A 14,064-nucleotide genomic window follows, 5' to 3' on the forward strand; every position below is an offset into this window, starting at 1 on the left:
AGGTAATTCCATGATATAGATTACCATAATACATTTAATAGGTTTCCCTTTGTTGGACATTTAGTTTCTTTCCAATGCTTTGTTATTGTAAAAAAATGTTGCAGTAAACCTTTTAACTAAAATATATACAGACTATCTGTAACTACTTGTTTGTTTTGTTGTCATCTCCTTCACTAGTATGTAACCTGTCTAAGGTTATACCATGTCTCTTTTGTCCAACATCATGGGTCCTCTTGCAAGGTACAGCACATGATCATGATATTATTCAATAACTGTTTGTGGGATCGCATTAACTAATATTACATCTTATTAGTAGAAGGAAAGAACCGTGTGATTCAGCCAGTGATAGATTTCAAAGGGAGCCTCCAAATCTCTATCTTCAGGAATATGTTTGTTTCCTTCTATCCTTTTCCCCCCACCATGCTCCACCCAAATCCCTTCCTTTTCCAAGGGAAAGAAGATCCCTTGGAAAGATCTTGATCTTGAGTATGTTTCTTTTTTTTTTTTTTTTTTTTTAACTGTTGTTGGCATCTGGTTTGAGTTTTCAGTGGTTTTCAACTTGGGTTTAAAAATAGTCTGTGGCTTTACTTAGTATCTTTGACAGTTATATTTGAGGTTTTGCTCATTGCCTTCTCTCCCCACCCCACAGTGCCCACCAGGCTATTATGAGAACAAATCTGTTAAAAGAAGAACTGGAGGAACTGAAAATTTGTATGAACGCTTCAGAAGAGCAGAAGACCATGATTGTAGCCCAGAAAAAACAATTAGTAAGTCACCCAAGTACTTTGAAATGGACCTATATTAATAGTTTATATAACTAAAATCCAAGAGGGTTTATTTGGAAACAAAAATCAGAAATCAGTAGACTGATGAATGAATTGGTAACACCTTAGAAAAGTAAAGGCAGGTGGGATAAAAAACTGTGTGTTCCTTTTCAACCAGGATTAAAATTCTTTACAAATTAGTCATATTTGCAACGATTTGTGAAGCTCTAGAATGCCTTCTGAAGTTAATAGGTGAATTCATAAATATCTGACACTAAAAACCACTTACATTTTCCAAAAAAATTTTCTCTGTCAAACTTTCACCTTTTTCTCAGGTTTACAAAAAAAAAAAAAATCCATTTTCTCAGCACGTACAGATTATTAGTTAGTTCCATTAATCAGTCCTTATGCTAAAGAAGCACAGGCTTGTAATTTTTAGAGCAAAACATTATTTAGACTAAGCTTTAATTCAACTACCAGAGAAGTAATTATTTTTATTGGGAATGTTAAACTATTATCTAGAGCTTTAGTAATAATTTTCAAAATCCTTCCAGCAGTATTTGAGCATTGCTAACCATGGTGGGGGGGGGTCAGCTGAAAGTCATTCAGACTAATTTATTTTTAGGTCTAAGTCATCAGAAGACTTGGATTCCAGGCCTGTGCCTTTCACTTGTGACTTCCTACAACCAACACAACTTAGCTTAGCTTTTGCCTCAACAGTAAAATTTGGGGACTGGACTCATTGAGTGTCAGGTGACTGCAAGTCTCTGTGAATGCGTTACAGCAAAGACTCATTCTGAGACCATTGAGGAGCTTCTATGTGGAAGCCGTGTAGCGCAATGATCAGGAGCCCACCCTTGGGTGTCAGACGGTGGGCATCCAAATCCTGACTCGGAGGGCTATCTAACTTCAGGCAAACCACGTAACGTCTTTAAGCCTCAGTGCCCCCCTGTGCAAAGTGGACATGGCAATACTACCTACTTTAAGTCTGGGAGGATTGAATGAGTTAATACATGTAAAGCAGTCAATGTCCTCTTTCCTCCTGGGGCTAGATGTTAGCTGCTACTAAAGTGCAGAGTCCTAGATATACAGTCCTAATCCTTTGCACTTTTACAATTCAATGTTTTACAAGTTCAAAAGAATTTTTAATGTTTCCTCTCATTGGTCCTCACAGAATCTCTGTAGAAACAGACATTGCTATTCTTCATTTTAAAAATTTAATAGAGTTATAGCTAAAGTTTAGAAATGTTTTGGTTATTCAAAGTCCATTGTTTAATAAATGGTAGAGTGAGAACTGAACTCAGGTCTTCTGATTCCAACTATGTGGTGTGTATGTTCCTTCGTTCTTGTACCGGTGACATCCTAGCCTGAGATGGCCTCCCTTTTATTTTTATGTTATAAAGGTAGTACCTGTTCACTCTGTAAAAATAAGAAAATATATATTAACAAAGAAAAAATAAAATCCCACAAAATCTTTACCCTACCCTATCCACAAGATTTACTGTTAACATTTTGGTGTATATCCTGTCCTGGAATATGTTTTCTTCTGATGGTTCTGAATTTAGGGCTCCTAATTATAAAATGATTTTTGATGTTCCTATGTTCTGGTAATGTTGAATCTGAGAATATCCGCAGCTTCAAATAGAAAGCTAGTACTCTTTGATTTCAAGGTGCTGTTTAAATAGATGAGTTCACACTATCTGTCATAAGCAGATGGCAGTAAAGTAGCAGGGAAAAAACCACGCTGTTTTCTTTTGTTTTTCGTCTTTCCTTTCCTGTCATAGTTAGATTGCATCAGGAAGAGTGACTTCTCACTGATCCCAAGAAACCGAAGCCAAAGGCTTAACCCTGTATTGAGAATATTTTAGACTAGGATTATTTGTGATGTGTCAATGCCATATTTAAGGTTGATAAAAAGAAAAAATGTTGATAGCCCTGGAAGTTAATATTTGGTATTTTCATAAACTTCTCAAATACTTTAAAATTACTTTTCTCTTAATAAATCAGGAGGCAGAAAACCGGGCTCTGATTCTTAAGATTCGGATTCTCCAAGAAGAGGTATGTTGAAATTGTTAAAAGGGCACAGATAAGCATATGGAAATCATACAACCATGGGTCCTGACCCTGGGTTAAATATAAAGCATGTGAATTTCAGGCTCCTGTGGACCAAATACCAGGTTGCTTTGTCAAATGACAAGTGAGGAAGAGTAGACGGGGTTTTCCTGCCTGGACGGAAGTATGTTATACCTTTGTAATCATCCACGGAAGAAATGGGATTTAAGAAATTCAGACTTAAGATGAAATGAAATTAACCCATCTAAAAAATATACAAATCAAGAGGGAAAGTATAGACATTATCTAATAATTTTCTATTATTATTCCACGAAACTAGATGGAAAAGGTCTTTGAGTCTAAGACCCAGATCTTAAATTCACTGACAGTCTAACCTTGGAAAAGCCATTTATCTTTTGAGGGATTAGTAATACCCATTCCCTACAGATATTTTAAAGATTAAGATAATGCATGTGAAACCATTTGGTTAACCATAATATACCTCATATATATTAGGAAATACTAGTAAAATCGCTAAAAAAAAAAAAAAAGAAAAATTCTATGCAATATATATTTTTAAGCAACAGAATTAAAACATTGAAAGAACAGGTAGCAAAGCTACCAGAAAGTTACTATTTTGGAGGAAAATTCTCTATAGGTACCTTTTGAAAGTTAATCATTATGTATGGTTTTTTGTTTGGGTTTTATATAAGTTTATTAGATGTATTTATTAAGTTGTGGTGAACAGTCTGATGAGTTATCCAATTTATGGCCCAAGTGGACATTAAAAAAATTCATAGTAGATAGGAAAGGAACAACTAAAGATTGGAAAGAAACCCTGTGTTAGATTCAGACATGTTACAGCTACAAGGCCAGGTTTCCATGAAACTAATGCTTTACAGTTAAGCTCCCAATGTAAGAGATTTTTGTCCTCATATTTAAGATGATTGACTAGCATCAAAGAATTGTACTATACCAATTTAGAATTGAAATAGAAGGAAGGAGACTTAGAACCCTTCATCATGAGATAGCATTACAATTTGATTTACGTTAGAAAAGGCTTATAGATGGCACTAAGATTCCTTTAGGAGGTAAAAATCTGATGCAATGTGAAGAGTAATGGCACAATGGTTTGGGTAATTATTCACTTACATTTATTCATTTGTTTATTATACACACATTCATTGGGAGATAGACTCTATTCTAGGTGTTAAGGATACAGACTTAAACAAAATAGCCCATGTGAAACTAGCGTGTTAGATGGTGATTAGTGCCACAGAGAAAAGAAGAGCAGAAAACAGAGTTGTGGGGAGTGCAATTTAAACTAGGGTGGTTAGGAAAAGTAGAACTGGGAAGTGAATCATTTGGTTAAAAACTAAAGGTTAAAAACTAGGAGGTTCATCTGGAAGTACGTTCCAGGCAGAGGAAACAGCACGTCCGAAGTCCTCAGGCTGTAGCCTGCCTGCTATTTTTGAGGGGCAGCAAGGTCAGCGTGGCTGGAGCAGAGGCAACAAGTACCACGAGGGGCTACAAAGAGCTGTAGGGACCCGGACGCCCAGGGTCTCATACAGGCATTGTCTGAACTCTGTTTACGCTCAGTGAGATGGGAGACGCTGGACAGTTTTGAGCAGAGGAATAACATCATCTAATTTCCATTTTACCAAGATATCTCTGGCTGCTGAGTGTAGAATCAACAGTGGGGCAAGGGAAGAAGCGAGGAGACCAGTTAGGAGGCCCTTGTAATAATCCTGGCAAAAGCCGATGAAGGCTTAGACTGAAGCAGGGACAAAAGAAGTGGAGAAAGTGTTCAGGTCAGCAAATGCTTCATACTGTATCCAAAGGTATTTATTATATATCCAAGTAATATGGAAAATTCGCTTCTAATAGCAGAAACTCAGTGAAGTACAGAGCAAAGTCATCGGCGGAGAGTGAGGATGTCGGAGGAGGTGTTGGAAGTTCAAGGAGAGAGAAAGAATGAAATAGGCCAGGAGTTCACAAACTTTCCGTCAAGGACCTGATAGTAAATATTTTTAAGCTTGCCTGGCTAGAAGGCCTCTGTCACAACCACTCACTTCTGCCATTGTAGTGTGAAAGCAGCCATGGACAATGTGAAAACAGTGAACTCAACTGTGTGGTAGTAAAACTTTATTTACAAAACCAAGTGGTCAGCCAGAGTTGGCCTGTGGGGATGGAGTGTGGAAGTTCGTGTAGTTTGCAAATCCTTGCTTTAGGTAAATGGCCATGTGAATGGACTAGGATGATATGATATGATCACCAGTAAACATTGAGGTTAAAGGTTATGATTTTAACATGTGACCTGTTGGTTTATTTGAATTTTTCTTTAACAATGTTTATGTGAAAGGGTGCTGGCATGGAGTAGGAGGCAAGCTGAAATTAAGAAAATACTAAGAAGTAGGGGGAAGCCAAGGGAATTGGAGGGATGTGGAAGAGAGAGATTGTAATGATTGACCATGGAAGAATTTAAGCTGAGTCAAGAGGGAACGGAGCTCATGGGAAGGTGGAAGGATAATGAGAACGTCGTAGGATCAATGGATTGTAGGCTCCAGTGGGGATTGAAGGTTTGTTGATGCACAAAGAAGTAACCTGGAAGGACAAGAAATGGTGGTTGAAGAGTGAGATGCTTGCAATTAAGATAATGGAGGGATCCCAGTTGCTGGTAATGACAAGTTTGAAGGTGTGACTAGGGAGTGAGTGCTCGAGGTGAAATGGAAAATAAGAAGGGATTGCTGGGAGTATTCCTGGATGATCACGTTAAAATGATTGTGTTATTTTTGGACAAAGTCTGAAGTTTTGTCCCTCAGTTTAAAATGGATTACAATGTCAGTGATGAAAATACTACTTCCTAAAAAACATTTTGTGATTTCCTTCTATTTTTTTTGGTCTGAATCTAAGAATACTATCTTATTTTACATTAGAATGCTAAGAACATTATGGATGTATATAAATTGGAAAAGACGATTGAGGAATTGTCTAAAACCGAGAAACAGCATCAAGTAAGCACTTCTCAAATGCTGGTAAAATATTTTCTTACATCAAACTAATATTACTTTTTTTTTTTTAATATTACTTTTTGAAGGTGTATGTGACTCATTGACACAATAACCTTTCATTATAAATTTTGAAATTTGTACTGCTCTAGATGTCTGAGTTATATAAAAGGCAGTTTCTGTTTTTTCAATGTAGCAGCTTTACTGATATATAATACACATGCCATTAAATTCACCCACGTAAAGTATATGAGTCAGTGGTTTTTAGTATATTCAGAGTTATGCAACCATCACCAAAACCAATTTTAAAATACTTTTATCATCCAAAAAGAAATCCCTTTAGCAGTCACTCCCCATTCCTCCCCAACCCCAGACAACCACTAATCTGCTTTCTATCTCCATGGATTTACCGATTCTGGACATTTCATATAAATGGAGTCGTATATATTATATGGTCTTTTGTGATTGGCTTCTTTCACTGAACATAATGTTTTCAAAGTTCATTCATGTAGGAGCATATATCATTACTTCATTTCCTTTTATGGCTGAACAATATTCCATTGTATGGGTATAGCACATTTTGTTTATCCATTCATCAGTTGCTGGACATTTGGGCTGTTCCTACTTTTTCACTATTATGAGTAATGCTGCTATGAATATTTATGTACAAGTTTTTGTGTGGACATATATTTTAATTTCTCTTGAGTATATACCTAGGAGTGGAATTACTGTATCATATGATAACTCTATGTTTAACGTTTTGAGGAACTGCCAGACTTTTCCCAAAATGACTGTGCCATTTTACATTTCCACCAGCTGTGTATGAGGGTTCAAATTTCTCCACATCCTTGCCACCCCTTGTTATTATTTATATTTTTTATTATAGTGACAATTTCTAATTTAACAGTATCTGATTTTGCAAATCCCTAAGTTAGGGAAGATTTCAGCTACTGTACCTTCTTCTTTTTTTTGTTTTTTAAATTATTTATTTTTATTTATTTATTTATTTATGGCTGTGCTGGGTCTTCGTCTCTGTGCGAGGGCTCCCTCCAGCCGCGGCAAGTGGGGGCCACTCTTCATCGCAATGCGCGGGCCTCTCACCATCACGGCCTCTCCCGTTGCGGAGCACAGGCTCTAGACGCGCAGGCTCAGTAGCTGTGGCTCACGGGCCCAGCTGCTCCGCGGCACGTGGGATCTTCCCAGACCAGGGCTCGAACCCGCGTCCCCTGCATTGGCAGGCAGACTCTCAACCACCGAGCCACCAGGGAAGCCCCTACTGTACCTTCTTAATGCAGAAAATGAGGAGAGATGGGGGAAAAAATCTATCTTGATTTTTTAATTCAATTCTATTGCCTTAAGTAATGATACCTTACAAAAATGATTTTTATCTATATTACATCTAGAAAGTCTATATTTTGTGTATTTTTGTTTTATCTGTAATACATTATTATCAGGAAACAGAAGACAACTGTTATTAAAATCAAGAATTTGTGTCATACTTATTCTCATCTCTAATGGTTTATTTGAACAATATTTTTTATTGTAGTATGTGTTTGAAATGATGATGTACTTAAATTTCATATCTATATGTGGAATTCTCAATTTTCTTAGCAGACACCCCAATTCCATGTGGGTATGTACATATACATATATTATAGCAGTTATAATTTAGACATTAAAATTGATTTTATTCTAGGAATGAGTGTTTTGGAAAACACAACTGTCATAAACTAATGGAAAGAACCAGAAGACACGGATTCAAATCCTGTCTTCTGGACTTAAAAGCTTTGTAACCACAAGCAAGTAGTTAACCTCTCTAAATCTCAATTTTCTCATCTATTAAATGGATACGATAGTTTCTGCCTCATCCACAAGCTTGTTGGAAACTCAAATGAGATGATTATGTGAAGATACCTTTAGAACTATAAAGGGATATCAAATATATATGATTATGATGATGATGATTCTACTTCTGACTATGCTGATTACTTTTCCAGGTTTTCCATTCAATCAATATACATTTTTATCAATTATATCCTATTTAGAAGCCTACGCCAACAAGCTTGCTTTTGGTTTGAATAAACTGATATATCCTTAATATTCACTTTGCTAAAAGAAATCTTGAACATTTTTAAACTGTTTTTAAAAGAGGAAGAGCCTTCTATATGTCCATATGGAGTCTGTGTTCGTGTCCTATCTAGATTTTAAATTTCATCAAAAAATGCAGACTCTCTGTGTCCTCTTATTATATGAAGTGTGAAATAGTGGGAAGAGCCCTTGGCTGGAGTTGGTGACTCAGATTCTAGTCTCCATTCTGTCACTTACTGGGTGTGACTCTGGGCAAGTCTCTGGATAGTGCTGAGCTTCGATTTCCTTCCTGGTAGAGCAAGGGCAAAGACCTTGACCTCAAGGGTTGCTGTGAGGCTAATGTGAATGTTCTTTATAAAGTGAAAAACACATGCACATTAAAGGTGCCAAAGAAACATGTCTCCCTATTGGATGATTTTGTGGCACTGTCCTTTACCAAAGCAATGTCCCAATGGCCTTTCCTAAATGTGTTTCTTTTCAGATGCAGTTACACACATATGAGAACGCTTTGCTTAATAAAGATGCAAGTTTGCAGAAGGTTGGTCCTGTCTCTTCACATGAGGGCCTGTGGGATTCACTAGCTCTCTCCAAGTCATAAAGGAAGGAGATGGTCATTTGTGTAACTTCACCCCTGTTAAAATATCTGATTCTAATATTCTGTCACAAGACATTTCTTTATTTGTAAGAACAAAAATGTTCTTCTGAGTGAAGAATACTGACTTCTCCATCTGGGATGTTTTACCGTATCCTCTGTAAATTCTTTCATGTAAGTTTGTTCCTTTATTCAACAAATACTAGTGTGCCAATTTGCCAGTCACTGGCTAGATAGTGGTGATGAAATTTTAATTCATAACAACACAAATGAGTGTGCAGTCAGTCATTTTAAGGGAAAAAGAATAATATATCCTCAGTTATTTTCTACCCAGTTTGATTGATTGATTTGATAGATAGATATTATTCTATTTATCTTTGTATCCTTTGATTATAGCCTATCTGGTAACAAAGTTTGCCGGCTACCAAGATGCTGGTTATGGTGGCTTTAAGAGACACAGGAAAGCTACACACTAAGTTAGTAGACTTCCACATTCCAAGACAGGAAAGTGAAGAAAGAGCAGTATTTCACTTCTTTTCCTTTCTCTGCAATTTATGAGGTTTCAAAGGAGTCATTCACGGCTTGTGGGCATTGACCAGGATACTGAATATTGTACCAACTGTATCTCCTCATCGTGGGTGTTCTCGCTCCCCATGTAGTGCCATGGGGTAGTGGTGGTTGCTCACTTCCTCTGTAACTCTGGTCTTTCCACCATTTTGCACTCTTGCCCAGCACTCATAATGCACTTCTCATGCTCCAGGCACCATGCTAGTCATGGGATAGAACTATAGGTCAGACACTGACTGTACCCTCTGGTCTTGTAGCACGAAACTATGGTTTTAACTGATACGGTTTGAACTGGATAAAATTGGATGCCTTAATAATTCATTAGTCATTCTGCAGGTAAAAAACTGCTCTTTTTCTTAAATGTACCATAGTAATATAATTCTGACTTGGACTTAGGAATTACCTTGCAGGGTATGATTCCATTGGACCAGGCAAAGACAGAACATAACTAACACCAGTCAGATACAGCTGCCTTGCTGTCGCATTCTTTTCTGCTTAGTTTTAATCACAAACACAGACTAATTCAGTTTTCCAATAACGAGATTAGTAGAAGGTCTCATCATCATTGAGCATTTACAGTCCTTCCGTGGCTCAGATTGATAGTCTAGTAAATACAATTTAGTGGACTCATACATTTATTTGCTATTAATTCTCTCTCCTACTTTTCAGAAGGATTTGAGTATAGAAGAACTTAAGTCAACCATCATAGAATACGAAAGCATTATAGAGGTATACCATAATCTCACAGCTTGCAAGGTGGGGTTATTAAATGTAAATGTGAATGTCCCACTAGAGTAACACGTGCAGCCTAATGTTGTATGTGATTCCAGAACTTACGAGGGGAGAAAGACAAACTGGCTCATGAATTACAGCACTTGCAACAGGAACTCATCGTGTAAGTACAGAGCAACCCTTCACCAGCCTTCTGTCATGTGCCCCCGCCCTACATTCTTCACCTACCGAGCTATGTGCAGTTCTTTGAATGTGCCACGCTCTTTTCTTCTGTACCTTGTGATATTTTCTCTGCTTTTCTCCTAAGAGGACGAATTCCTTCACAAGTTTTCCATCACCCTGCCTTACCCTTCCTTGCTTTTCTCATACCTTGAGATTAAGAAATCCTTCTGGGTTCGTGCATGGCACGTTGTTCTTACCTCTTTCCTAACACCCACTACCTTATATTATAATCATTTGTTTCTGATTATGTGTCACATGCTAGTCCAGGAGTCCATAGGTAACAAAAATGAGTACAGTCAGTGGGGTAAGTGCACATACTTACATTAGGGAAGTGACGATGAGGAAAGTGCATTATCCAGGTAAAGATGGGGGGTTACTCTGCTTAGCTCCAGATAATTGTTACATCAAGAATATATGGACCCAGTGTGGCCACACGTTCCCATTTTTTAAAGAAAAGCCAGAAATCTAGATTTTTAGTGAAAAGTTTAACAATTTTAACTATTGGCTCCAATTCTTTAAAAAAAGAAAATATAGCTTACCTGTTTGCAACCACCTGGAGTCACTAGTGTGTGCAGCTCCTGGAGGGCAGGGACTACCTCTTTTTATTTATTTATTTATTTATTTATTTACTTATGGCTGTGTTGGGTCTTCTTTGCTGCATGCAGGCTTTCTCTAGCTGCGGCGAGCGGGGGCTACTCTTTGTTGTGGTGCGCGGGCTTTTCACTGCGGTGGCTTCTCTTGTTGCGGAGCACGGGCTCCAGGTGCGCAGGCTTCAGTAGTTGTGACACGTGGGCTCAGTAGTTGTGGCTTGCGGGCTCTAGAACACAGGCTCAGTAGTTGTGGCGCACGGACTTAGTTGCTCTGCGCATGTGAGATCTTCCCAGACCAGGGCTCAAACCCGTGTCTCCTGCACTGGCAGGCAGATTCTTATCCACTGCACCACCAGGGAAGTCCCAGGGACTACCTCTTATTCCCCTCTGTATTCTTAGGTACCTTATACAATCCTTGGCACACATGGGTGCTTACTGATTGTTTGGTGATAAATAAAGCTTATTCTGGTGACTTAAAACATAATATTGGAGGCATACCTAACCAGACGACTCCTGTTTTTTTTTTTTCCCCCCAAGGAATGGAATCCAGTTGAATGTCAGTGGAGAGCATAAGAGTTTCAACTCTGAAGGAGAAAAATCTCTACATTGTGAACTCATTCTTGCTCAGTCTGCAGAGGTAGGTAATTATCATCAAGTGGAAGGCTTTAAAAAATAATCACCACATGGGATAGCTTGCTATTAAGTGAAGTTCTGTAGCTTGCTGAAAAGCACTCATGATATTTTGAGGGAATCTGTTGATAGTTTATAGAACCTAAGTCTAAAGTCTCTTAGCCTGGAAGAACAGATCTTTTTCAAGTTATGGCTGAAAACTATAGTGAGACTCCAGCATGGGGTTGTGGAAATGTGTGTTCAGTGAATCTGGACTTTAGAAATCTTTATATTCTTTATATTTTTCAGGACAAACTACCTGCAGTGATCCCCAGCCTGGGGTCTGAAAGATAGCGGTAGAGATCCATGAACTATTTTTAGTATTTCTCCAAACCCCCAAAGTAAATGTATCTACCAAAAATAAAGATGCTCAGAAACAAGATGAAATTTCTTTGCTTTAGGATGTAATTGTACCAACCCAAATTAATGACACTGATAATTATGTTCTGAACATAAATTAGCATTTTTATATGTTTTGGGTTAATTTTAAAATGGCAAAATGAATTATTGCTTTAAAATCTCCAGTTTGTTTGTAGACCCATTTCTTTACAATAGGGGAGGAAACAGTCGAAAGCTTTCTTGTGGATGAAATGTTGGGACCCACCTCCCTACTATATTTTTACTCCTTTGTACTTTCCAGTTTTGTGCTTGTTATGTTAGGAAATGTTTTATTAGCAAATTGCTTTTTTTCGCTACTTTGATGGTCTTTCCATGTTGGGTAGATGATGGATATGCCCAGAATGTCCTCCTGTTGACAGCTGTGATATGACCTTGAAAGGAGAGAATGTCCTTGGGGCAAATGCTGTTTGAATTTCTCCTGCCAAGGATGCAGGGCAGCATATGCTGCCTTCACCTAAGGCCGTCTCAGGCAGCCTTGAACATTCTGCTGAGGGCTGTGATTTCCTGACATTCTGTTTCAAATACTCGTCATTTTTACTGTGTTTTTGATACCAAGCCAAACTGCCAGGCTGAATGAAGTGGTGGCAAATCTGCCATGGCAATGTGTTTTTATCCCCAGTCCTCCGAGATAATAATGATGCCAAGATGCCAGCCTATAAAGCTTTATAGTTCTGAACAGGGGTTAAACAGCTGGCAATGTTTTGGCTCTGAAGTTTATCCCACTAATGGATTAGGAAGTCTTTGCCTTCTAACTGGAATCCCTATGACCTTCTTCCAAAAGATAGCAAGAAGAAAGTTAAATTTGTTGTCATATATCTAAAATATGACAGGACACAGAGGCTTTGAGAGACATATAAGAAATTTGCTTTGTGAAATATCATCTGAGAGTATCTTCTATGAGTGGAGGACAGACAAAAGAAACCAGTCTGTTTTCAATGGGATTTATTGAATGCCCCCCAGCAGTTTTTTTTCTGTGAATTTCTTTCCCTTCCCCTCTTTTCATAAAATTAGAGCCATAAAATATCACCTACAGGTAAATGTTATCTATTGGATACATGAATTTTCCTTAAGAATGAGTAAATGTTAAGTTAAAGCCATCTAAGAGAGAAAATGAAAACAATTTTGGGGGGATATCAGGAGGATTTCATAAGACTATTTAGAACTATTTGATGGGGCTAATTACATTGGCCCATGGGCATCATTTTCATAAAATAAAAATATTGAATGTTCTTTATTAAGATGACAGAGTTGTGGACATTTTGGTAATTGTTTCAGAACAATGAAACCAAGTGGCAGTGCAATTTAATCAGCTTGTCATCTCTGGACACAATGATGGACCAAGAAATGCTGCTGTTACTGAGAGAACTTGAACAAAAGGGAGTGGAGTTCACAGCTATGCTTCAGAAGCTGGTATTGTATAACATCTGCATATCGTGCTGTTTCACTGGCCAGGAACGTCTGCAGATAATTGACCTACAGTCTGTTTGCTGAGCACAAGCATATCTGTGTGTTGGGACCCAAATTTATCCTACTACGAAATGAGAAGATTTTTCTCAAACCTTCCTGATGTGGATCTTCTAGTTCTGGGTCAATCAGGACTAACAAGTTGACCATTAGATATGGATTGCTTAAGCTTATTTTTCCTACAGGTTAATCTTTAGTATCAAAGGGCTGAAGACGCAGTATCTGTTGAACTGTTTCCTTCTAGCTAATGGCTAGTACCTCTTTCTCCATTCTGATTTTTGACTGGAAACTCTAGATGGTCAGAAAAAACAGAGAACAACATTTTCATGTTGGTATTTCCAGTCCCTTTCACGGTACCTAGCATATTGTAGGTAGTATTTAGTTTGATGAATGAAAAAAATCCATGAAAATGCTTGTTTCCTTCTATTTGAGAGGGGAATGAAAATGGGTAGGTTTTATTCTGGAAAACAGTTCTATCCGATATATTCAGCATGTATAGGGCACCTGACGAGAGTTAGTGTCTACACATGGCAACATCCTGGGATAAAGGAAAGTCACTGGGTGGCCTTAGATGACAAGAAACTCTCTCTGGTGGCTTCCTAAATTACCTGTATAAAACCTGGTCTAAATGACTTCTTCTTATATAATTGCATATGGCTTTCACTGAATTCCTTGTTGAAGATGTGGAACTCTTTTTCAGCATGAAGATGTTTCTGAAGTTGAAACACTCATTGATAGTTCTCTACAGTGGGTAACTAATCCAGAAATTACTGTGGAAGAAAAGTGGGAGAACAAGCTTACTGTAAGTGTTCTATATTTTGTGATTTTTCTGGTTTTTCTTCTACTTTCTTAACCCAGGTAGTGCTTATTATACACAGTATCATTTCTAAGACTTTACTGTAGTGTTCTGCCATCTC

General features: G+C 37.8%; 1 protein-coding gene across 1 annotated transcript in view; it reads left to right on the forward strand.

Moving 5' to 3' along the window:
* Nucleotides 1–14,064, forward strand: part of IRAG2 (inositol 1,4,5-triphosphate receptor associated 2) — a 91,427-nt gene that overhangs the window by 16,077 nt on the left and 61,286 nt on the right. Inside the window, exons 7-15 of the mRNA XM_068560049.1 lie at nucleotides 650–767; nucleotides 2,772–2,822; nucleotides 5,753–5,830; nucleotides 8,394–8,450; nucleotides 9,741–9,800; nucleotides 9,902–9,966; nucleotides 11,153–11,252; nucleotides 12,959–13,093; nucleotides 13,848–13,949. Coding sequence (XP_068416150.1) covers nucleotides 650–767; nucleotides 2,772–2,822; nucleotides 5,753–5,830; nucleotides 8,394–8,450; nucleotides 9,741–9,800; nucleotides 9,902–9,966; nucleotides 11,153–11,252; nucleotides 12,959–13,093; nucleotides 13,848–13,949 — 766 coding nt within the window. The remainder of the gene's footprint in view (nucleotides 1–649; nucleotides 768–2,771; nucleotides 2,823–5,752; nucleotides 5,831–8,393; nucleotides 8,451–9,740; nucleotides 9,801–9,901; nucleotides 9,967–11,152; nucleotides 11,253–12,958; nucleotides 13,094–13,847; nucleotides 13,950–14,064) is intronic.

This window comes from Eschrichtius robustus, chromosome 13 (assembly GCF_028021215.1).
Source record: "Eschrichtius robustus isolate mEscRob2 chromosome 13, mEscRob2.pri, whole genome shotgun sequence".
In the NCBI taxonomy this organism is placed as follows: domain Eukaryota; kingdom Metazoa; phylum Chordata; class Mammalia; order Artiodactyla; family Eschrichtiidae; genus Eschrichtius; species Eschrichtius robustus.